The sequence below is a fragment of the Geotrypetes seraphini genome, chromosome 4, assembly GCF_902459505.1.
Source record: "Geotrypetes seraphini chromosome 4, aGeoSer1.1, whole genome shotgun sequence".
NCBI lineage: Eukaryota > Metazoa > Chordata > Amphibia > Gymnophiona > Dermophiidae > Geotrypetes > Geotrypetes seraphini.
Window position 1 is genome coordinate 88,218,032 of NC_047087.1, and position 26,159 is coordinate 88,244,190.

Genomic DNA, 26,159 nt, shown 5'->3' on the forward strand with positions numbered 1-26,159 from the left:
TAAATGGCGCCCAAATACCTGCATTCAACCTGATTAACAAGCCAATATCAGTAATTGGCTGCAATGATGTTAATTGACACCAATTAGTGATTGCACACACAACTAACCGGCTGCCCACTATTCTATAAGCCTGAGCACCCAAATTCCATAGTGCGCAATTTAAAAGGGGGCACAACCATGGGAGGAGCATGACCGAGTCGGGGGCGAAAGATATTCATAGTGCAACTGAATTCCTGGGATCTGCACCCAACTTGTGCACCAGGATTTATACCGTTTCAGCTGTCATAAGTCCTCATGCCAGAAATTGGGCGCAAGAATCCCCGCTAGGCACTCATCACGGAATGCCCTTTCTAGAATAGCACAGAGCACAGATTTATCCCGGCATCTATTTTTCAGCTCCATTTACTGAATCCAGTCCTAAAGAAGTAATTTTGTAATTGTACATCTATATATAGAAGTCCAGAGGGTGTCCGACAGGCAAAAAGAAAAAGTAGATACATACTTTTTTATTGATTTATTTATTGGGATTTATTAACCACCTTTTTCACAAAGGGACTCACCCAAAGCCGTTTCAATACATTGAATAGTAATCAAGAACTCTTAAGCATTTTCCCCATCTGTCCCGCAAACTCACAATCTAACTGTGGTACCTGGGCAATGGAAGGTTATGATTTGCCCAGAGTCACAGGAACAGGCTGGGATCAAACTCATAACCTCAGGGTGCTGAGGCAACAGCTTTAACCACTAGGCGACTCCTCCAAAATAACAGGGCATATAAAATATGAATGTGCTTAAGTGCAAGCCTTAAGCCGTAGAGTTAAGCATATAAATTATACAATTCTATAATCACACTCTCACTGAGATTTCACCCACCTGTAAAGTATACATTATTGCAAATATGCACCTATTTATAGAATCAATGTGGTAGCTGGGAAATATTTTCTTTCCTGCTATACAAGCAACCATATTAGATCTTAACCGACCCTCAGTGGCACCACTCAGGACTCAAACTTTTCATTATCCTGAGCTTTACGTGTCTGCTCATCACTGGGTCTAATGATCTTTTTCATAGAGCTAAATATTTTTCTTAAACTTTTTAACTTTTTATTCTTTTATATTTTTATAGTTTTATACTTAGCTTAAAACTGTGGCTAAGTCCTCTTGGCTCGAGATGTCAGCATTTATAAGGGATGTCAAAGCCGACATGTTTCGCCTAAATGTTTAGCCCCCTCAGTAGCCACCCTCTATATGAGTAGATTTGAGGAAAATGAAATCTATCCTTCTGACTTCTACAAGCACATTTTATTGTGGAAAAGATTCCTGGATGATATTTTGTGTCTCTGGCAGGGCACAGAACAAGAACTGAAACAATTTTTGGGTTGGATAAATACTAGAGACCCTCATCTCCAGTTCACCCCCACTTATCATGAGAATACTATTGAATTTTTGGATATGCAATTAAATAAACAAAATACTCAACTGAATACAAAATTGTTTAGAAAATCAATCTCCCGTAATGCGCTACTTCATTTTTCCAGTTACCACCCTTACCACTTAAAATTTAACCTTCCAGTCAGTCAGTTCCTTAGAGCAGTGGTTCCCAACCCTGTCCTGGAGGAACACCAGGCCAATTGGGTTTTCAGGCTAGCCCTAATGAATATGCATGAAGCAAATTTGCATGCCTATCACTTCCATCATATGCAAATCTCTCTCATGCATATTCATTAGGGCTAGCCTGAAAACCCGATTGGCCTGGTGTTCCTCCAGGACAGGGTTGGGAATCACTGCCTTAGAGTAAGAAGAGTCTCTTCAGATATGAAAGATTTTAAAGAAGCGGCTAATGAACTATGGGATAGATTTAAAGCTCGTGGTTATCCAACTAAATCTATCCGTCATGCATATACACGAGCTAAATATGCCAACAGAGAACTGTTATTACAAGAAAAGAATAAGGTTGAAGAAATAGATAATCTTATTTGTGTGTTACCATATTCTGAAGCAGGGAAGGAACTGATAAGCCAAATAAAACGTCACTGGCAAATTTTACAGCTTCATGAAATTTTCACGGAGATCCCTATGTTCTCTTTTAAAAGAGGAAAAACAATTGGTCAAACTCTACAACAGCAAAAGATGGGCATTAGATATAAAAATAAAAATATAGTAGGGAGTCATGGCAAGTGTGGCAGCTGTCAATGGTGTGTTAACACCATTGAAGGTACAACGTGGACAGATCCCCAAACAAAGAAAAGAATAACAGCTTCAGGATTTACAAATTGTAAAACAGAAAAAGTGATTTACGTGTTGATCTGTCCTTGCAACTTGGTTTATGTAGGGCGTACGTCTCTTCCCATTCATATAAGATTAAATGAGCACAAATCAAGAATAAAAACTAGAACGTTACAAGCCCCTATAGTAGAACATTGCATTAGTCAACAGCATGAGCCAAGTCAGTTAAAATGGAGAATAATCGATCAGTTAAATGACGGGAGGGAGGGAGTGGTAAATGTGGAAGAAATGTTAAATTACAAAGAACAACAGTGGATCTATGTTTTAAATACAGTATCCCCTTACGGGCTTAATAATGAGTTAGAGTGGATGTCGCTAGTCTGACCCAGTATGTAGAATAATCAGGAGGGAGGATTCAATTTGATAATAAATAAATTAATAAATACTGTAAAGGACAGTCTTTTACGCCGGAGTTCACGTCATCACATGCCCTCGGGCTTTTCAGACAGCCCTAGATATTTAAATGAAAAAACGCTGGCGCTTCCGGTGTAAAGAATTGGCGGTTACAGTGGTTGTCGGCGGTAAAGAGGTAAGGAGTCTGCTAGTATTTCGGCAAGGCGATAGCTAGCTGAGTGTAAGAAGAGCTTTCTTTTTACTGTGAATCTATTTTTATAAGTTATTAATACGTGGCTATGCTGGTTATGCTTGCAGGGATGAAGCCTTGAAAAAGCTATTTAGGCGAAACATGTCGGCTTTGACATCCCTTATAAATGCTGACATCTCGAGCCAAGAGGACTTAGCCACAGTTTTAAGCTAAGTATAAAACTATAAAAATATAAAAGAATAAAAAGTTAAAAAGTTTAGGAAAAATATTTAGCTCTATGAAAAAGATCATTAGACCCAGTGACGAGCAGACACGTAAAGCTCAGGACAATGAAAAGTTTGAGTCCTGAGTGGTGCCACTGAGGGTCGGTTAAGATCTAATATGGTTGCTTGTATAGCAGGAAAGAAAATATTTCCCAGCTACCACATTGATATATGAAGTAAGCACCTACATTTAATTATAGTGCTTTTGTTTGACCTACTTATAGAGGTGGGCAACCAAAGTCCTCAAGGGCCACAACACAGTCAGGTTTTCTACAATGAATACTGATGAGATTCCATACAACAGAAGCAGGGCATGCAAATCAAATCAATCTCATGCATATTCATTATGGAAATCTTGAAAACCTGACTGGGTTGTGGCTCTTGAGGACTGTAGTTGCCCACCCCTGAAATAGCATGTATTCAGCACAAACGAGAGCTTATACACACATCTATATGTTAGTATTCTGAATATTCACATACATAACTGACACAAAAATATTAGTGCCTACTTTATAGAATTGCCCCCTAAACGACATCCCAAATTATAAACCAGAAGAACTCTTTGTTTCTTAGCCATCTTGTTAGTTAAAAAAACAGATCTAGCTGTAGGATGCTCCTATCTAGGCCCACAGCTTATACAAGCAAGTTAGTCATATAGGATTTTCTTGAAGACTCTTGGCATACTTCCCAGCTTTCTTGTTAAATAAATTATCTTCATTACCTTAGGCTGGTTATTCTCTGAAGAGAACGCAAGCTGCTCTATTACTCATTTTGGTAAAAACATAAGTAGCGATCCCCAAATTTCTCTTTTATACAGGAGTATCTGCAAGAACTCTGGAACCACTGTTCTCTCCCCTTGAGAGTGATGTATTAGCAATGTAGCCTAGTAAAGGGAGTATTTCTACATCTGGAAGGAACTATAAAAAGGCCCTGAAGTGTGTTCCTGTTTCTGCTTAAGGGCACAGAAGGAAAGCTCCGCTTTCCAGGCCCAGTCAGATGGATAAAGGGGCTTCATAGGCCAGATAAGCCTAACAGCAGAAAGAGAGGAAACTTAGAAACTTGATGATGGCAGATAAAAGCTAGATGGCTCATCCAGTCTGCCTTTCCGCAGCATCCATTATCTCCTCCTCTCCCTAAAAGAGATTCCAAGTGCATGTCCCAGAGTTTTGTGCTTTCCCTAGGTACATTCATTTCAGTATCTCCTAGAGCGGGGGTGTCAAGGTCCCTCCTCGAGGGCCACAATCCAGTTGGGTTTTCTGGATTTCCCCAATGAATATGCATGAGATCTATTAGCATACAATGAAAGCAGGGCAAGCAAATAGATCTCATGCATATTCATTAGGGAAATCCTTAAAACCTGACTGGATTGCAGCCCTCGAGGAGGGAAATCCTGAAAACCCGACTGGATTGCAGCCCTCGAGGAGGGACTTTGACACTCCTGTCCTAAAGGCTCTGAGGAGAAACATTCTACAGACCCAGGGGTAAAGAACATCAAAGGAGCTGGACACTTCTGTCTGAGGGGCTGCAAAGAAACCAAGAGTACCACGTCTAAAGACTAAAAACTAGAAGATAAGACAAAGACCTACTTAAGAGAATATCTGCACTGCAGCAAAGAGCTGTTCTAGCATTGAAGATTTCGAAATATTCTGTCCACAACAGGATAATGCATTTTTGTATGCTTTTTGAAAAAGGACTCCATTGGCCTGAATCTTTTTATCCTTTGGTGAAGAAAAGTTTTGCTATTCAGTATTGTCAGCATTACAGTGCCTTAGGGACAAATTTTCCCAGGTCCACCAAAACAATAGGGCAGGAGCTATCCCACCTTGTAATGCCAAGGAGTGGCCTAAATGTATATTACTACAAGTGACGCCATGCTGGGTCAATCCATGGTCCATTGTGCTCAGGATCCTGTATCTGACAGCCAGTTCAGGTTGCTTGTGGATATCTGGCCACCCCATTTAGATGCAGAAGCTGGAAATCCCCAAGCCTAACTGACCTCCAAAAACTCATTCAAACTTCCTCTAACCCTGCTATATAATGAACCTTGACCACATTCCCTAGCAACACATTCCACAGATGAATTGCATAAGAAATAAAAAATGCCATACTAGATCAGACTGAAAACAAAACTTATTTTTGTTTGTTCTACAGTTGCTGTTCGTTAGTATTTTGGAGTGCTCCCTAGTCCTAATGCTATTTAAAATACCATCCCAATTTATCTGTTTCTATAAACCTCTATTGCAGTGGAGTACCAAGGGGGTGGAGCGGCAGTCCGCTGACAGTGGGAGCAGCCACAGGCTTCCACATCCCCATTCTGATGAACAGGGATGCGCGGTCCTGGTTCTCCCATTCACTTCTATTACAGCTACGGTGAGCCTCTTCAGAGGTGAACATCATCAGAGCGGGGAGGCTGAATCAGCTGTCAGCAGCACATGTGGAGGATCGTTTAATCAGGGTAAATATTACTGCTTTTTTGGGCCTCCCACTTTGAGCTTAGGCTCCCTCAAAATGAATATCTCCCCTACTGTAGCTAGTAGGGATCCCCAAGCCTCACCAACTGACAGCCACCTCCTCCTCTCTCCAACTTCCCAAGTTCTGCAGCTGGCAGCAATATTGCAGAGCTGCTGCCTTCCCTCCTCCCTACCCCTCTCCTTGGCTTTCATGCATGCATGAAAGCAGGAGCAGCTTGAGGATATTGCCATTGGCTGCAAAGCTTGGAGATTTTGAGTTGCCAGACTGGAGGAAGATGTCTTCAGTTAGCAGGACATGGAAATCCCCACTAGCTCAAGTATTTATATAAATTGCACTCAGGCAGGGAGAAACTTTGGTGCCCATCCACTAATTTTGGGCTCCAGTCCCTCCCCGAAATCAGTTGTATATGACTACGCCACTGAATACAAAAATAATTGTGATGCACATATCCCAAAGCTAACATATTCCAGTTAATAAATTCAAAATAAAACAATTTTTTCTACCTTGTTGTCTGGATGTTTTGTTTTTCCATCATCTTGGTCCAAACTAATTCTCTTTCCAGTATCTGCTGTCCATTTTTTTCTCTTCTCTCGTTCCATTTCCTTCTTAAGCCTGTCTCCAACGTATTGATTTTTTCCTTTCAGCTTTCTTAACTTTTTCTTTTCTGCCACTGTCCACTCAAATCTTGCCTTCTTTCTCACCCTTCTTCTTTTTAAATGTTCAGCTACCTCTCAATTCTCCATCTTCTCTCAGTCCCTAGCTCTCCCATTTCCCATCTCACTCCTTTCCCAGCCTCCTCTATTCCCTTCTATCTACTCCCCATTACCACTGCACTCACTGCTATCTCACTCATCTTGTCATCTCCCTTTTGACCACATCCACATGGCTCACCACTTTCAGAATCCCCCTCCCTCTCTCCACTGGTTAGGCTATAACTCCCTGTCCCTTTCTTTCCATCCCCTAGCATCATCTTATCCCAGCCCTCTTTCCTCCTGCCCTTCCATGGTTCCATCTCTCCTCCTCTTTCTCCATGGTCCAACATTTTGCTCCCTCTCTTTTCTGGTTTTCTTCTTTCCTTCCCCCTTGATGCTGAACAATGAAATGGAGAAGAAAAAAAAAAAAAAAAGAGAGAGAGAGATGCTGCATCTCTCGGCCTTCCATCCACAGGCCTAACATTTCTCCCTCCTATCCCCAGATACAATTTCTCTCCCTTTCTCTTCCTAACTGCTCCCCATCCCATCTCTCCCCCTGTCTGCCTGCCTCCCTTCCCCAGGTCCACCATTTCTTTCTTTCTCTTCCCAACAGTTCTCCCTTCAAGTATCTCTTTCCCTCTTCCTCCACACCACCCCAGTTCCAACTTCTCTCCCTTCAGACCATTGCCCACCATCTCTTGCTCTGTCCTGTTTCTGGTCCCATAAGCTCTTCCCCCATGACCAATATGGCACTTCTTTTAATACCCTCTCCCCACAAAAACAAAAAGTCCAGGAGGCTTCCTCGGCCCAGCATGTTCTCTCTGTGCCTATGCATCGCTACCTCTCTCCTCTCCCACCACCATGTCCAATAATTCTCTGTCTCCGTCCCTCCTCTCTCTGCCTCACAGCTCTCCTCTTTCTTTATCTCCCCAATTGCACCATCTCTCTCCCTCTTTTAGACACCTAATTCTCTCTTTCTGTTATCTCCCTCACCTCTGCATCTCTTTCTTACTCCCTCCATTCTTCCATCTTATGGCTCATGCTCCCTTCTATCTTTCCCTTCATTCTGTGTCCTAAGTTCATGCCCCTCCCTTCTTCCTTCCATCATTATTCCTAAGTTTGTGCTCCCTCCCTCTCAAGTCTCACGTCTCACGTCCTTCTCCCTTCCTCCCTTCTGTATCCCAGGTGTTTATCTTCAGGCCGGCTCCCTCCTCACTGCTAGTCATATTTTTTTTTTTTTTTTCTGAAAGCCGCAGGCAGCGCCTCCCTCTCAAGTCCCAACACCCCCTTCTCCCTCCCTTCTGTTCCACGGATGTTTACCATCTTGCCTGCTCCCTCTTCCATCTTGCTGCAGTGTTCGCTCAAAGCCACAGAGGCACATAGGATCCGCTGCCTGCGGCTTTGAGCAAACACTGTAGCAAAACAGAGGAGGGTACCGACAAAACGGTAAACACCCGGGGGCGGCAGAGGAAAACACTGCTTCGCCCTCGAACCTTGAGCAGGGACGCACAAAATACTTCACGGGACTGCATGCAGCCTGCAGGTTGGACACCCCTGGCATAATACCAATGTATTATGCCAGAAGAATGTATAGTCTATGATGACACCAGTCTCGTTGCTGGATGGTACCTTTTTAATATGAAATCCAGCACTGTGTATATATAGGAGGGGTAAATTTTATAATTGCATGTATGCTTGAAAATATCTCTCTGCATGACTAGACTTTCAAAGCAGAGATATGTGTACTCATCACACTGAAAATTACCCTAGGGAAACATTCAGAAGTTCAGGGTTAATTTGCATGCATGCACTTTAATTTTTAAGACATTTGCATTTTCAATCCCACTCCTGGGAATAGCTCTGCTCAAGTCTGGGTAAACTTACATATATACAGGCCAGGGTGTGCATTTACATTACATTACATTACATTAGGGACTTCTATTCCGCCTATACCTTGCAGTTCAAGGCGGATTACAAAAGAGCTAACTGGACATTTCCAGTGAAGTTACAACAGTTTTTTTTTTGGGGGGGGGGGTTCGGTTACAAGGGAGGAGAGGTAGCTGGATTAATTCCAGAAGAACTTGCAAATTGGATATTAAATTTACTGTACGTTACTGTATGATATAACAAATAGATTTCAGTTAGAGTACAAATAAGATTATGTTACATTTCAGGGATCTGAATACTTGGTTGGTGTTTTGGGGAGGAAGAGATTATTTAAGTGGAGGCTTTGGGGGAGAATTTATCTAGGAGGAGGGGGAAGGGTTGGGTTAAGATATCTGGATAAATTTTTTGAAAAGTAGGGTTTTGATTTCTTTTCGAAAAGTTTTGAAGTCGCCCGTTGCCATCAACAGGTTGGAGATGGAGTGGTTAAGTTTTGCTGCTTGCGTCGCCAGAAGGTTATCAAACATCTTTTTGCGCTGAATGCTCGCATATCCTCTGGGCAACTTTAGAAAAGCCATGGAAATGCTTTGGGAATAAAAGTCTACAAAAGTATTCCATAGTGGGTGGTGCATAGTGGCACACAGTGTAAAAGGATTCTCTAATTACACTGATGAATTAAGCTAAGTACAATTATAGCATAAGGAATGCAGACTTTCCCCACATTTCAAATCTAAACCAGGGAGCTTCAAAATTGGCTAAGGCTGAGAACATAAACAGCTTCTATACGTTCTACTCTGGGAGATCAATTTTCAGTGCTGGAAATAAGGCCCATGACTGAAGAGGAAAAGTCCAAAACCTGTTAAGTATGAAAAGCTTTTTCTGGATAAATGCCAGTTTTTTTATCTTCAAGAATTCTAGCCAGCCTAAGAATTTTTTCACAGACTATCATGTTCCTTATAACTAAATGCCTTTTAGTGCAAATTGCACGCATGCTATGGCTGTCTATACTGCTATTTCCAGTATTTACTCGTTTTTGAAAATAATGTACTTAAGTTTTGGAACTCACCTCTTCAATTTTGTTTTAACTCTGTATCATCTTTTGTGATTACTTATGATATGATTACTTTTTTTTTTTTTTTAGGATGGGAATTAGAGAAAAAAGTATTCTATACATTTTCTGTCTTTTGACCTTTTTCTCCTAATATTCATACATTTTCAGTTTGTTTGGCACCTTTGTGTTAATAAAGATTTTATTATGCAAATTGACCTTATGCACATTGATTAGTAGGTCAGCATATGTTAAATCAATGTTATACCCCTAATTTCAAGGCATACTGATTAACTGAGTGTACAGTAATGAATCCATATCCCTATATATAATTTACAAAGACTTCCTCTCGCACTCAACGTCTACAGACATCTTCAAAACACCAAACCTCTATCCACCCAAAGGTCAGCTTACCGTGCAGAGTCTGTCATTGCTGAGCTAACCCCCAACACCCAAGACAGTGCCAGAACTCTCCCATAACCACTGCCTGTAACTAATCAGTCAAAGACGATATCCAAAATACCCTGCAGGAAAGTCCCACCATGCATCAAATTCATTAGATGTTATCTGATTTAATCCACACTAGCCGCAGTATGAAGTCAAGTGGAGACAGGTCATGCCAGTGTCTGCCTCCTCTACCTTCCATTCAGTGCAGCTAAGCTCAGATAAACTTGAGAGAAATGATTTGTTAAGTGAATGCAGCAACCCAGCCAAATCATAGATCTAAATTAAACGCTCCTCAGACACAGCAGGAAACAAGGATTATGTGAAAACATTCTATACACCACAGTATCACTAAATGAGCACAGGGCTAGTCCAGCTGAAAGATGCCGGTCTGTAGCACATACAGTATCTTTCTTTGAATTATTTGAGCTTGTATAATTGTTTGCAACACTCATGAAAAGAAAAAAAGAAAATCACAATCCTTTTTTTTTTTTTAATTATTATTTATAATTTTCAGAATAACTTTCAAGTATAATACACTTGTACAGAAAGATAGATTGAGCAAAGTAATTTCAAATTATACATCAATCTAAAAAAGGAAAGAAAACTAGATTATACACGGAATCTATCCCAAGTCCTCAATTTAGATCCAAGATTTACATCACAGTGATTCCAAAGAAAACAAAAGTTAACAAAGTTAACAATTCTAACTAGGATTTACAGCTTAATTACTGAGTAAGGAAACTTCATTTATACTGGTGACGATATTACACATCTCGCTCAAGGCGTTCAAGGGATATGAAACTGGATAACTGTGAAGGTTCATAAAAAACATATTTTAGGGACTGATATCTAATCGCACACCTGCAGGGAAATCTCAAGTAGAAAACACCTCCTATCTCGGTCACTGCTGGTCTCAAGATCAAAAACTGACGTCTCCTTTTTTGTGTCTCTCTTGAGACATCTGGAAAAATCTGGATTTTATATCCCAAAAATTCCTTAGAACTGTTTTTAAAGAACATCTTTAGAATCCATTCTTTATTCGGTTGTAATGCTACCATCAGCAAAAGTGTAGCTGGAGAAGCAATAGATGCCTCAGATGTCTCCAATAAAGTGGACAAGAGCCACTGTTGTTTTAGTCAATCAAATCATATACTGTACTGTGTTTGTCTTGATTAATATCACACCAAGGACTACCAATAGATATATTATATTAATCAACCCACTTAAGGTATACTTCTCATATGTGTGGACCTTCAGACCGCAGTCGGGTACATAACTACCGATTGCTTTACTCTACTCTTCGTCGACGAAGAGTAGAGTAAAGCAATCGGTAGTTATGTACCCGACTGCGGTCTGAAGGTCCACACATATGAGAAATATTATATTAATCAACCCACTTAAGGTATACATCTATTGGTAGTCCTTGGTGTGATATTAATCAAGACAAACACAATACAGTGGTACCTCGGTTTACGAGTGCACCGGTTTACGAGTGTTTTGCAAGACGAGCAAAACATTTGCAAACTTGGTGCCTCGTAAACCGAGCGCGCCTCGATTTGCGAGCGCCCCCCCTGCAAACCGGCACCCTCCCCCCTGCAATCCGGCACCCCCCCGGCGCCATGGGGCACACCCCCCCCCGCCGCGACCTGAGGTCCCCCCAACCCACCCAAACCCTCTTCTTACTTTGATGTAGCCTCCGCACCTGCACCAGAATGTCCTGTGCTGTGTCGGTGCCCGAAAATCTGCCTCCGGTGCTGGGCCTTGAGCATGTGCGCATGCTCAAGGCCTGAGAGTTCACGTCCAACGTGAACTCTCATGTCCAATGTGAACTCTCATGTCCAACGTGAACTCTCAGGCCTTGAGCATGCGCACATACTCAAGGCCCAGCACCGGAAGCAAATTTTCGGGCACCGGCACAGCACAGCACAGGACATGCTGGTGCAGGTGCGGAGGCTACATCAAATAAGAAGAGGGTTCGGGTGGGTTGTGGGACCTCAGGTCATGGCGGGGGGGGGGTGCCCGATGGTGGCGGGGGGGGGAGGGTGCCGGTTCGCGGGGGGGGCCTTTGAGGGGAGCAATGCCGATTCTCGTGAGGGGGGGAGCAGTGCTGCTGGCCTGGGGGGGGAGGGTAGGAACCTATCAAAGCGAGTTTCCATTATTTCCTATGGGGAAACTCGCTTTGATAAATGAGCATTTTGGATTACGAGCATGCTCCTGGAACGGATTATGCTCGTAATCCAAGGTACCACTGAATATGATTTGATCCAATAAAGTGGAGACATCTAATGGGGACTCTCGTAGATTTCCATTCCCAGATTTTTGTTGGTTACTTTTCTGCGATAGGTAATAAACTCTTACAAGGGGAGGCATAGATTGTTCTGGAATATCCAAAATTTCTCTAAAGTACATTTTCACCATATCTATTGGAGTGACCAGTGGTATCTTAGGAAAATTTAAAATATGTAGATTGTTAGCTCTGCCTAAATTTTCCAAAGTCTCAAGTTTTTTCCTTAAATAAGTGTTATCCATTATTAGGGCTTCTTGAACTTTTTTTTCCGTAGAAACTTTTAATAAATCATTTTTAAGTGTCGTGGTGTCTTGTTTTAAATTAGAAATTTTTTACTTGTTCTTCTAATCTCTCTCCCTGTTTGTTAAGTTATAGCACAATTGAGTTCCCAAATCCCATATTGCTTCCAATGTAACTTCTGGAGGCTTAGTTGTAAGCTCTGAGCTCCCAAACATACCCCTTGACTGCCTCGATCCATCTCTGTCAGATGTTCTTCCTCAGGCAGTCTCTCTGGGGAAAACAAAATCTCTCCAGGGATCTCCGTCAAGCTCGCAGCAGCCTCTCGTGTCTCAAACGCCGCCTCTCCGGACCCGATGAGCACACGCGGAGAGCTCGCTCGCTGAGGCTGCAGGGGTGGCGGTCTAACCTCGGGACTCAAGGTGGCGTCTAGCCCAGGGAGATCTACCGCAACATCACTCCTCGGCGGCATTCTCCAGCGGGCGAGGTCCCGACAGCTCAGTTTCCCTCTGCAGGTGTTGCAGGAGTTGATCAATGGAGCCGATCGGTGGAACAGCATGCCGTCGGGAGGCATTACAGTTAAATTTCAGGTAAGATACACAGCGTCTGTCTCAGCAGAAAGCTGTTGCGGCCATCTTGGATCTCAGCTCAGAAAATCACAATCCTATAGAACCCTTATTGATTACATGCCATTGATTTAAGAAAAGAAGAAAAAGAAAGGAAATCTACTTCCAAAATAGGTAAACTTGAAGGCAAGGAGTGAAAAACTGTGCCAGAGGCTATGGACTAAGATAGCAATATTTTTCCATAAATGAAGCTGAAGCAGTTAATGTCATGTGCAATGAGAAAAGAGTAGCATTTGTGGTCAGAAAACAAGAGCAGCACATATACTTTAGACTACAGCTGCCCAAGTCCGGTCCTCGAGATCTACTGGCAGGCCAGGTTTTCATGATATCCACAATGAACATGCATGAGAGAGATATGCCTGCACTGCCTTCTTGGTATGCAAATCTCTCTCATGCATATTCATTGTGGATATCCTGAAAACCTGGCCTGCCAGTAGATCTCGAGGACCGGACTTGGGCAGCCCTGCAAGTTAGACCATATATACTTTAGCCTGCTTATGATGATTTATTTGTGTTTGCATGGTTTGGTTCCTGCAAATTTGATGGGTATTATTCAGGCTTATGTCCCATTATCCAAGTTACGTTCTATCCATCATGGTGACTTGTTTGTGCCATCTGTAAGGGAACTGAGACTGAATACCTCATGTGTAACAATGTTTTCTTGTAGAGGCCCCAGGAATGGAATTGGCTACCTTTGTAGATTAGAAAGCAATGTAATCGTGATGCTTTTAAGAAGTTATTGAAGAGACATTTATTTTGTAACATGAAATATGGGCATTAAGGCATTTGAATTTGTGTAAAGCGCTGGTCGCTTATTTTGTTTGTGTTTTTACATGTATTTTATGTATTTATTATGTAGGTTTATACTGTGAGCCGCCTTGGGAAAGGCGGATTATAAATAAAATAAAGCAAACAAAAACTGTTGAATTCTCGGGAACCGGATTATTTCCAATATATGATGCTGTCTTTAACACAAATGAATGGAACCACTTACATACAGGGCACCTGATGAAAAAAAAAAGACAGCCCATTTGGTAGATGCATTCTATCTTATAGCCCTTATGTCCTTCCAACTTCTTTCATGTAAAGGGCCGCAATTTGAATACAAAACCTTCAGGGCCACCAAAAGATTTCAAGTAGAGAATGACATGGGGACAAATTTGTCCCCGTCTCCACAACAACTCAATTTCTCTGTCCTGTTCCCGTGAGTTTTGTCTCTGTCGCTGTCCCTGCCTTAACCGCACAAGCCTCAAACACTTATGATTTTAAAGTGTTTGAGGCTTGTGCAGATGAGGACGGAGCTTAGGCATTGGTGGAATGAGGCATTTTGACATCACAGTCTGAGCTCTAGAATGTTGCTACTTATGATTTTAAAGTGTTTGAGGCTTGTGCAGATGAGGACGGAGCTTAGGCATTGGTGGAATGAGGCATTGTGACATCAGTCTGAGCTCTAGAATGTTGCTACTTATGATTTTAAAGTGTTTGAGGCTTGTGCAGATGAGGACGGAGCTTAGGCATTGGTGGAATGAGGCATTATGACATCAGTCTGAGCTCTAGAATGTTGCTACTTATGATTTTAAAGTGTTTGAGGCTTGTGCAGATGAGGACGGAGCTTAGGCATTGGTGGAATGAGGCATTATGACATCAGTCTGAGCTCTAGAATGTTGCTACTTATGATTTTAAAGTGTTTGAGGCTTGTGCAGATGAGGACGGAGCTTAGGCATTGGTGGAATGAGGCATTTTGACATCACAGTCTGAGCTCTAGAATGTTGCTACTTATGATTTTAAAGTGTTTGAGGCTTGTGCAGATGAGGGCAGAGCTTGCATTAATGGGACAGGGACAGGGACAGGAAAACAACTTGTGGGGATGAAAATGAATTCCTGTGAGGACGAGGAAAAATTTGTCCACGTGTCATTCTCTAATTTCAAGCTTACATATGCTACTAATTTTGTAAACTTCCTTGACCTGCTTGTTCAGACTAGGTATTAAACATTAACAATTTAATACCAATATTAATTCTACAACACTTCAAGGATATAGTAAAATAAAAAAACAACCTCACTTTATATTGGATTACCAACAGTAGCAAATTCCATAACTGAAACGCCCAAATAACACATTTGCAGTTAATATATCAAGTGGACAAGACTGAAATTAACATATTTACAGGACCTGAAGATCCATTTCAGCCAACTATTTGAGGGCTACCGTGGAGAACTTTGGGGGCTGCGTTTTGCAGACTAATGTTTTAGACCTGTGGTTCCCAACCCTGTCCTGGAGGATCACCAGCCACTCAGTTTTTTGGGGATAGTCCTAATTAATATGCATGAGAGAGATTTGCATCTAATGGAGGTTTTAGGCATGCAATCTGCCCCATAGAAACATAGAAATAGAGGGCAGATAAGGGCCACGGCCCATCCAGTCTGCCCACCCTAATGACCCTCCCCTACCTTTGCCTTGTGAATAGATACCATGTGTCGATCCCATTTGGCCTTAAAATCAGGCACGCTGCTGGCCTCAATTACCTCCAGTGGAAGACTAATCCAGCGATCAACCACTCTTTCAGTGAAAAAGAATTTCCTGGTGTCACCTCGTAGTTTCCCGCCCCTGATTTTCCACAGATACCCTCTTGTTGCCGCGGGTCCCTTGAAAAAGAAGATATCTTCCTCCGCCTCGATGCGGCCCGTGAGATACTTGAACGTCTCGATCATGTCCCCCCTCTCTCTGCGCTCCTCGAGCGAGTATAGCTGTAATTTGTCTAACCGTTCTTCATATGGGAGATCCTTGAGTCCCGAGACCATCCAGGTGGCCATTCTCTGAACCGACTCCAATCTCAGCACTCAGTCTCCATGCATATTCATTAGGGCTATCCTGAAAACCTGACTGACTGATGGTCCTTCAGGACAGGGTTTGGAACCACCGTTTTAGCCCATATTCTACGAGGACACTCAAGGACTACAGCAAAACTAGAAGCTTTAGTGGAAACTGAAGCCCTCAAGACACTGGGTCTGTCGAGCAAGCTATTGACTGGGTAAAAGCAGTGTTGGGTTTCTGGCTGTCTGGATTATCGATAAGAGCATGCTATTGGAAATGGAAGGGAAGAGATGGCGGGTCCTAGAGAAAAAGGGCATCTTGAATGTTTGTGTAAAGACTTAGGATCCTGCTAAAGAGTGCTCACAGTGATACCTAGTTACTCTACTAAAATCTGCTTTTACTTGACTATGATATCACCAGTGCTAGAGGGGAGTATCTTTCTCTGTGACTAGTATTCCAAACAAGGGATGAGACCAGTTTTGAAGAGAGATTATCTGGGGTATAAAACCTTGAGCACAATTTAAATCCTTATCTCTGGCTGCTTGCCTCCCCACTCAAATGACCTGCATGTGGGGAGAACCATCCAGTGCAAAGGCCCTATCTAAGCCTAGGGTTGCCAGATTTTCCAATCGGAAAATCCGGACACCTAGACCCGCCCAGTTCCGCTCATCCCCGCCCTGTAACGCCCTAATCCCGCCCCCACTGCCTGCTCTTGTTGGGCAGAGAGGAAGTCCAGAGGCTGCACGTGTGACATCGCATGGCATTCATGCATGCGGACTTCCTCCCTACCAATTGCGATTTGAGGAGGCTTTTCAAAACCCGGACAAAGTGCCGGATGTTGAAAAGCCATCCAGGGAAATCCTGACGTCTGGTAACCCTATCTAAGCCCAAACAAGTATAGGAGATAGATACCTGGCTATCCTAAGTCAAAAGACATCTAGGAACACAATAACAGCGATCGGTAAAGCTTTGGGCTGTGTTTGGGAAAGTGGGAACAGAGAACCTGCTGCACTCTTAAAACAAAAGGAGTAAAGAAGCAGCTTGGCTCAGCTGTTTATTTCCAGCAGGGCAACCAGGACCACCTATCATGTACACCAGTTCCTGGAACAGCTTCAGAGGCTGAAAAAGGAACTACAAACTGCTTATAACAACAAGTCTCCCGGGACCATCAAACAGCCCACTAAAAACTAAGCAACCTAAAGCCCTACACTGGAGCCTCTCAGCACCTGTAATAACTAACAACCTTCTATGAAACATACTTATATTATTTGAAACACTGTTATTAAGGAGATTTAAGGCATGGATATTCACATATTCTCACAAGGAGGAAAGGCTATATGGGAGATAAGGGGTTTTTCCGTCAAAGAGACTACTTCTGCTGCCATTATGGCTCCAGTTGTCTGCCAGGAAAGATTGGTTCAGAGCACCAATATAGGAGTGGTCTGATTTATTTTTTTATTTATTTATTTATTTATCATTTTAAAATTCTTAACAAAATCAAACATTTTGTACAGAAAGATTGTTAGATCAAAGACAAAATTATATGATAATCATTTACATGATATAAAAAGAAAAAAAATTCTAGTCGAACAATCTCAAGTCCTCTATAATATGATCCAAGATTATTTATGAGTGAACTTTAGGAAATCAATTTATAATTCTAAACAAAGAAAACAGTATCACGTGCCTGGCTTGAGGAATTATTCTAATATCAAATCCAATTAGTATTACTATTACATTGTTGTTACTGTAGTAGTTGTTGTTCCTTCTTTTTCCAGACGTTTCAGTGTCAGAAAGGCTGAAAGTTGAGATGGTTCAAAAAACACATACTTATTATCTCGATATCTTATTATACATTTACATGGGAAACGTAAAAAGAAAATACCACCCAGCTGTGTAACTCCTGCTTTCATCAAAAGAAACTGCCGCCTACGATTCTGAGTTTCTCTACTAACATCTGGAAACATTTGAATTTTCAAACCCAAAAATTCTTTATTCTTATTTCTAAAGAACATTTTCAAAATCCAATCCTTATCCGGCAGCAACGCCACAGATAATAAAAGAGTGTAAAAGAGTTGCTGGTTTAACCAAATCTTTATCTGATGTTTCCAGAATTGCTGTCAAGTCTTGTTGAAGGTCTTGTATTTCCTGTTTCTTGTCCTCCGAGTGTTGATCCCCTTCTTTAATAGGAAAATAATATACTCGAGTGAGAGGAGGCAATGATTCCTCAGGAATATTAAGTATCTCCATAAAGTACCTTTTTATCATCTCTCTCGGGTTTATAGATATAATTTTAGGAAAATTCAACAGTCGTAGGTTACTAGTCCGATAGTTATTTTCCATAGTTTCCAATTTTCTTCTAATGATTTGATTATCTTTTATTATTGTGGATTGAACTTGTTTGATCATTTTCACTTCATTTTCAATTTCTCCCACTTTTTCTTTAACATTAGAAATTTCCTGTTTATTTTCCTCTATTGTCTGTTTTAGAATTTTTGTATTCTTTTCACCTTCCTTAATTTGTTTAGTTAGTGAGTCTCCCAGTTTGGAAACTAAGTCCCAAATTGAATCAAGAGTCACTTCAGCTGGTTTTTCATATTTAAAGAAAGTCTCATGTAAAATTTGAGAAGGCTCACCTTGACTGCCTTCTGTCTGTTGGTCTGGATTTTCTCCTCCTTTTACTTCATCCGCTGGAGGTATCTCTGGGCTTAACAAAGCCACAGAGACTTCACCTTGCTGGCTCCCCGATGTTACAGCCTCAGGGTCAGAGAGTGCTGCAGCTTCTAGCCCACTCCTTTCCCATGGGGAACTCGCACTCAGCGGTGGGGGAGGTGGATTCCTTTGGTCGGGGCTCAGCGTGGTATCCAGCCCCAGGACTTCCGGTCCGGCGTCACTCCACGCCGCAGAGTCCAGCGGGCGATTCCCCGACACCACTGACTCCCTCTGGATACGCTGGAGAAATTGCTCAATCGAAGCAAGAGGGGGGTGCTCAAGACGCCGCGAGGCAGCAGCAGCGCTCTTCCCCCGTCTCTTCGGCATCGCGACCGACGAAAATCCAGTCACTACTGCAATGAAAAGCGGATATGCCCTCAGCGTCTCACCAGACACCGGTACGAATCGCCATCTTGGATAGGAGTGGTCTGATTTAAAGACCCTCTTACTGAGCTTTATTAAGGGCTAACGCACACCTAATGCAGGAAAAATGGCCTAACACAGGATATACCAACGCATTATGCATTAGCTTTGCAATCGGTGCATGATAAACTTGTGCTGTGTATTTTTTAAAGTCTTTTTGAAAAGTGTGTGTTGGGGGCAGAAATGCTCTAGCACACCGATGTCGCCATAATGCTAACCGGATAGAGGGTCCATAATATAGGAGCCCTAAATAGGAGACAGTGAGGCCCAAATTCTATAAATGGAGGCTACTGGTGAGCGCCTAGATCGGGATGCCTACTGATGTAAACACCTAACAGTTTTTTTAACTGGTTCAAATCGGCACTATTAATTGAACTGTGCTATTAAAAACCAATTAAAATGATTACAAGAATTAATTTTCAGGTAGGTGCCTACCCAAAATGTAGGTGCGGTTATGGATAGAGTTAGGTGCCAGCAAGCACTGGTATTTTAGGCCAAGAAAATCCTGGTCCAATATACTGGCACCTAAGTTGCAGACGCCTACCAGTGCCTAACTTGACTTAGGCACTGCTAGGCGCCATTTGTAGAATGGCATCTAACTTTGAATTAAATAAACAAACAAAAAAAACCCAAACAACTCAATCTATACAAGTTTGAATGGGAAAAATTACCATTCCACACAAAAACCATCCATATTTTAGCACAGCACGCAATGGACATAAATCAGGCAAGTTACCGTATTTTTCACTCCATAAGATGCACTTTTTCCACCCCCAAAAGGAGGTGGGAAAATGGGGTGCATCTTATGGCTAGCTAGGTGTCCCCGAGGGCTGATCCTGCTAGCAGCAGACTTATGTAGTACGATTCTGCATCTTCTCCCAGGCAGAGATCCCAACAAGTGAGAACATCTGGGCACTGAGCCTCCAACTGAATACTAAGAAAAAATACCCAAAAATAACAAAACCACAGAGCGGAGCAGAAACACTTCTGAGCAACTTGCTTTCAGAAAAAAAACTGAGAGGGCAGGAGCAGCTTCCTGGGAAGAAGGTGGAGTTCAAAGGTGATTGACAGCATTCTGCAAGCAACCTGTGGGTTCAGATGCATAATCCTAGTGTTCAGGTCTACTACGCAGACACATTACACTAGAATATGCTTTAGTAACATGAGGAAAAATGATTGTACTATGTTGGACATGGTGTATAAGCAGGATAGGGCAAGTCTCACTGTTTTCTTTTCTTAAATTAAACACACTTTTGCACAGAGCCTACAAAAGTTAACAGCATGTTTTTATAGAGTTAATGGGAGCTGCAGAGTGCTCCGTTGGCCCTCTCATCTAACCTGTGCAAGATGATACGCCCCTCACAGCACCTGTCACTTACTGTGATGTCTCGGGCACTGGAATTAACTCTGCAGCTATGACACAGCTGGCAGGCGAACACAGTATCTGGTCACACGGTAATGCCACTGCTGTTTCAGCATGCTGAGTGTGGCATTAAAATTCTGGTGCACAGGAAGTCCAGCCTGTTGACATTTGCTATTCTTATCTCTTCATTCATAGTCAAGTTGTCTCATTTGAATAGCTCTTGCAGGATGCTAGTTTGAGTTCAGTATTTCAAACCTGACATGACATAAGCCAGCAAGGTTGATAGTAATAAAAGAAACAGGCTGGCATTTTAAGGGTGTTTGAAGGTACTTATGTTCAAAGGCATCGCATAACATGTGTTATCCTGCACCTTATTCATAAATTATCAGACTGGTGAGGGAGGGGGTTATTGTTCTCGTCCAAAAATTCTGTATTCTTTTTCTGCCTCTGCCCCTCCTCCCCCCCACACACACACTTAACCAGCCTTTTCCTTTGATCATGGAAGACTGAGGTACTGACGGGACTACAGAAGCAGTGGTCAGCACTACCAATTCAGCAAATGCTCCATTGCTTAAATGGGTCTGAAGTCAAAAGGGGCAATTTTATGAATCTATGCTGCACCAATATAGAAACATAGACACATGACGACAGATAAAGGCCAAATGGTCCATCTAGTCTGTCCATTCACAGTAACCATTATCAGAATGGGAGGGGAACCACAGGTGCTCTGACAACCCACTAATTTTCCATATTTTCCTCCCTCTCCCACAGCTGTGACACTATAATTGGCACAACAGCAGCAAAATTGTGACTAGCCATCTGTGCATGCTCAAGGCCTGCCGGCTTCTGCCCCCTCTGAAACAGGAAGTTTGGAGGACGAGATAGCCGATAGAGTTTAAGCATGCACAGATGCTCAAGGCCACATGCTGGCCAGCCCCGATGCCTGTTCTGCCAATGGTGGCATCAGGGAGGGAGAGAGGGAGAGGGATGGATAAGTAGGAATTTGCGGTCAGGCGGGTTGAGAAACACTGACCTACGCCAGCAGAGAATCCATCTTCGGCTGAACAAACAGCTGCTGGAAATCTGGAGCCATAAAGCTTGGCTATAGTCTTAGCCACTCGCAGGGACCACTCTGGCGACTCTTAGTAGTCCAAGGGAGGGAGAGTTGGAAGCAAAATAGAAAGATGATGGAGACAACGGGGGTGGAGGAGAGAGCTGCAGGGGGAGGGGTTGAGATGCAGGAAAAGAGAGAAATGCTGGACACTATAAAGGGGGGAGAGAAGGAGAGAAATACTAGGCCTCATGAAGAGGGGGAATTGAAAAGGTAGAGAAGAGGAAACATGCTGAATGACATGTGGGAGGGACTATGGGGTAGTAGATAAAGGAAGGGGGGATGGTAGGGTTGGAGACAGCATTGCTGAGAGTAATATTGATGACATAGCTGAGACAGAAGATGGGATCAGGGGCAAGATTGGTTCATGAGTGGAGCTGGGGCCCATCAAACAAAAGGCATTCCTCTGCCCCTGGTGTAACCATACTCTTCATACTGTATGTAGTTCTAGGCTCACATTTCATAAAAAATATAGCACAACTACAGAAGCTCTGAACACTTCATTAACAGTAGTCAAGCAGAACACATTAAAACAATTTTTCTTTTCAGTGGGCCTTTGAGCACATTAAATATCAAGATGTTTTAATATTTAAAACCTTCAAAAGTTCTTTAAGTAAAAGGACTATTAGAAACATGATAGCAGATAATGGTTACTGCAGATGGGCAGGCTAGATGGATCATTTGGCCTTTATCGCTTCGAGATCCCATGTGCCTATCCCATGCTTTCTTGAATTATGTAGGGTAAAGGGTTCGGGACTTGATATACTGCTTTTTCTGTGTGGTTTACACAATCAAAGCGATCTACATATTTTAGACAGGTAAATATTTTGTACCTGGGACAATGAAGTATTAAGTGACTTGCCTAGAATCACAAGGAGCTGCAGTGAGAATCAAACTCACAACCTGAGGCAGCTGCTCTGACCATTAAACCATTCCTCCACTTCATGGTTAAGCAGAATAGAAAACTTAACAATGGATATTTTTTTCTCTCTAATTTGCTCATTCTAGGCTCTCATGATTGACCTCCAAGAAGGGGCCATAAGTAAAGAGTTAACATACAAGATGATGGCAGATAACAACTTGCATGGTCCATCCCATCTGCCCAACAAGATAAACTCGTGGAGGGGCATAATTGAAAGGGACGTCTTAAGTCCATTTACGCCCATCTCACAAGTCGTCCAAAATAAAAAAACAGTTTAAGACACAATTTCGAAAAATACGTCCAACTTTTTTTTCGTTTTGAAAATCGTCTAATTATACGTCCTGCCGATCTGATCGTCCAAGCCACTAAATCGTCCATCTTTATACCACATTTTCGTCCTACTTTTTGTCCAAGTCCAAAATGCCTAGAACAAGCCCTGTTGGACATGGGAGGGGTCTGAAAAGTGATGGACTGAACACCCAGATATGCCACCTAAATAGTGGGGTACCTTAAAGGGCACTGGTGTGAACTTCACAAAAAGGGTGCCATGGCTTCTCCTCCCTACAGCTCCTTATAGGTCAAGGTGAGTCCCCCAAACCACCTCCAGAATCCCCTAGACCCACTTATCTACCACCCCAATAGCCCTTATGGCTGCAGGAGCCACTTATGCCAGTACAAAAGGGTTTTGGGGGTGTATAGGAGAGTGCACATGTTTCAGTATCAATGCAGTGATTACAGGGGCTCAGAATTTAGGAAGCTGGTTGGGTGGGCTGAGAACTTTTCAGTACCCCCTTGTAATATTAAAGCAACCAAATATAATATTAAAAAAGTTTTTAAGTGTTCATAATCAGTGAGAGGAAAACCACCACCAGTGGTGTTAGAAAACACTTCTCTGGGGTTTTAATCATTGCACTAAACTTGAGGTAGGTTATAGAAGTGGTCAGAAACCACTTCACAGGTCGCGGACCTGATGGGCCACTGTGGGAGCGGACCGCTGGGCGAGATGGACCTCTGGTCTGACCCAGTGGAGGCAACTTCTTATGTTCTTATGTTCTTATTACAAAACATTCAAAACAATTTTTTTTTTTTAAGTTTTGCAGCTTAAAAACCAAAGACAGAAATATTGAGCAGAGCAGCACTTATCTGGATTGATAGTATGAATGCAAAATCTTAAATATTCTAAACATGAAGTATCAGGTCCCCAACAATGGCCTTGTTTTGAAAGCCTGCTTTAGGGAAACCATCTGCAGCAAAATGTCCAGTTCAGATACTCAATACTGAAAACATAATTCTTGTCAAGACTCACAACTGTAGCTCTCAATAAGTAACTAACTACCCACTCAATAATTATGGGCACTTTTAAATCTTTTTTTATATTATGGGCTCCTTTTACGAAGGCGTGCTAGGGCCTTAACACGCGGAATAGCGCACACTAAAATGCCACATGCGCTAGCCGCTACCGCCTCCTTTTGAGCAGGCAGTAGATTTTCGTCTAGCACGCACAATAGCGCATGCTAATCCGGTGTGTGCGCTAAGCCCTATATTTAATTGCTTTAATACTAGTATGTTAGCAATGACAATGAGATACGATTAAGCCTTAGCGCCTAGAGTTTTGTTTTGTACTGACCTAATGGATTCACTAATGTAATATCAAACTATAAAGGTCTGAATTATTAAATTAAAAACTAAACCACGAGCATATCAAGAGAATACTAAAATCAAAAGAAGGTAAAAATAAAATTACCAGTCGTTCCATCTCCTGCTCCCTCAATCTCTCTTCTCTCTGTCTCCTGTGATAATCCATCAAGTCTTCCCTGCCTGAGAGCGATCCAATGCTGTTCTTCCTCTCCCGCTGAGAAGGCGACAGTGCGCTTGGAGGGAGCTGGGGGCTCTCAAAATCTGCTTTATCAAACTCCATAGAACCAGAAATATTTCTTCTTACAGAAAAAGTTCTATTGACTTCAGCAGGAGAAAAATGGTAACCAGGCACGGTCCCCAAAAGTCCACGGATATCCAGATCATCACTCCCACATGAAGAGGTTGATGTCAAGAGCATCTTTCTGGCTACGCGGGGGCTCGCAGATACACAAAGAGCCGAATTAGAATAATTAATAACATCAGATGCAGAGTTCACAAATGGTGCATTCACAGAGCTGGAAGTAAAATGAAGGTAATTATCTGCATCTAGAACATTCTGAGGTAGATCTCTTTCCCTGTGATTTTTCCTTTTAGAATTCCCAAGGGAACTTCTTGGCGGTAAACTTAAGGGCATGACTTGATTTTCCGTTGACTTGTACAACCTTGGCAGGGAACGACTATAAACTCCCATGTGACTCAGAGATCCCCCTGAATACTTCCTGGCTCTCAAGCCCACGGAAGCCTCCACAGGAACCTCCTTGTATTTTGCCAACCGCGGCTGTAGTGTTTGAGTATCCTGGATGTTCATTCTTCGGACTTGCTTTGGGCTAGAGGGCATGCTTGCTGCCCCTGATCTGCCAACTGGCGAGAGGTTCCTTTCACTCCCTGAGGTTCCATTCCACATTGCTAGGAGAGAGCTGGAGGTCTTTCTCCCCTCCAACATTTCTGGAAATACATTGTCATGCGATTTATTCTTGGGACTATATTTGGAATAGGGCGGCATATCCAGGAGTCGACAAGTGCTTTCAAGTCCTCTGCCAGAATGAATATCAAAGTCTGTTTTGGCCAGGCTGAAACCAAGGTCCACTCCACAACTTGGACTGGAAACTGCATGTTTTGTGGAATGATTATTTTCTGACAGATGGGAACCTTCATAAGCAATGTGATTGCTGGTTTGCAGTTTGGAAGGGGAGACTGTGCTTCTAGCAGGAGAGATTGGTGGCAACCCGCTGGTACTAGAAGGTGCATATTGAGACAGATTAAAATAGGAATCTGAAGACTCGCCATTAATATGACTTTGAGAGTTTGATGAATGCAGGTAACTTTTCTGCTTGAGGGTGTCCATTATATTCTGGAGATCATTTTCAAGAGAATCCATCGTCAATCGTTTCCCTGATGCCGCGTTTCTGAAATCCAGGTTTTGGATGAGATCATAGTCAGACATTCTTGCTGATATCTGTAAATAAAATGAATACACATAAGTTAGGTTAGGATTTTTTTGGGGGGTGGGGCAAACTAACGCCTCTTCCCCCCCCCCTTTTACAAAACCGCAATAGCGTTTTTTTGCGCAGACCGGCACGCTAAATGATTTGCGCTGCTCCCAACACTTAAGAGTTCCTATGAGTGTCAGGAGCATCGCAGAGCATTCAACGTGCTGGCCTGTGCTAAAAACTGCAATCGTAGCTTTGTAAAAGGGAGGGAAAATATCATTTTCAGAGTTGGAAAAGTCCCAGGCATTAGGCATTTGAGGCTTGATGCCTAACACTGTTCCAGACTTAGTAAAAGACACCAAAGCCTCCGTCAGCCCCAGGTAAAAGATCTGGAAATGCTGGGGAGAGGTAGAAGATGGAAAAAGCTCTCTCTCTATATATATATATATACACTGTATATTTATATTCCTCTAGTTCCTAAATAATTTAGCTGGCACTCATTTTTTTAAAAACATTTCCATGCTGCATGGTCCTTTGGAATAGCTGTTTATGCTTGCCATTAGCCTGGTGTAAATACTCATACCTAAATTTGGGTGCACATATGTGGGCTTATGCTACAATTCTATAATGAAATCGGAGTGCCCAGATGTCATTCCAGAATATGCATTCCACACGCAGCACTCGGGAGCCTAAAATGGAGGCACCCCGTTATAGATCTACCCATATCTGGGTATTATATTATATAAAAGTTATAGAACATACCTGGCGGAGCATTTTCGATAGTGCATCTTAGTCCAACTTTGGACGTTTGGCGCTAGACTTCCAAAGTCAGTAGCAAGAAAATACCTATTTTCGAAAGGCGAACCACTATACGTCCAGCAATAGTTTTGTTTTTGAAAATCTTCTATCTGGATGTCAAGATCGCCAAAACATCTTTCTTTATACCGCACTTTCAACCC

General features: G+C 42.4%; 1 protein-coding gene across 8 annotated transcripts in view; it reads right to left on the reverse strand.

The window, feature by feature from the left end:
* The window catches only part of PHLDB2 (pleckstrin homology like domain family B member 2), a 194,876-nt gene that overhangs the window by 117,880 nt on the left and 50,837 nt on the right, over window positions 1-26,159 (reverse strand). For all 8 annotated transcript variants that reach the window (XM_033941098.1, XM_033941095.1, XM_033941099.1 and 5 more), the window contains one exon: window positions 23,877-25,226. In XM_033941098.1, coding sequence (XP_033796989.1) covers window positions 23,877-25,226 — 1,350 coding nt within the window. The remainder of the gene's footprint in view (window positions 1-23,876; window positions 25,227-26,159) is intronic.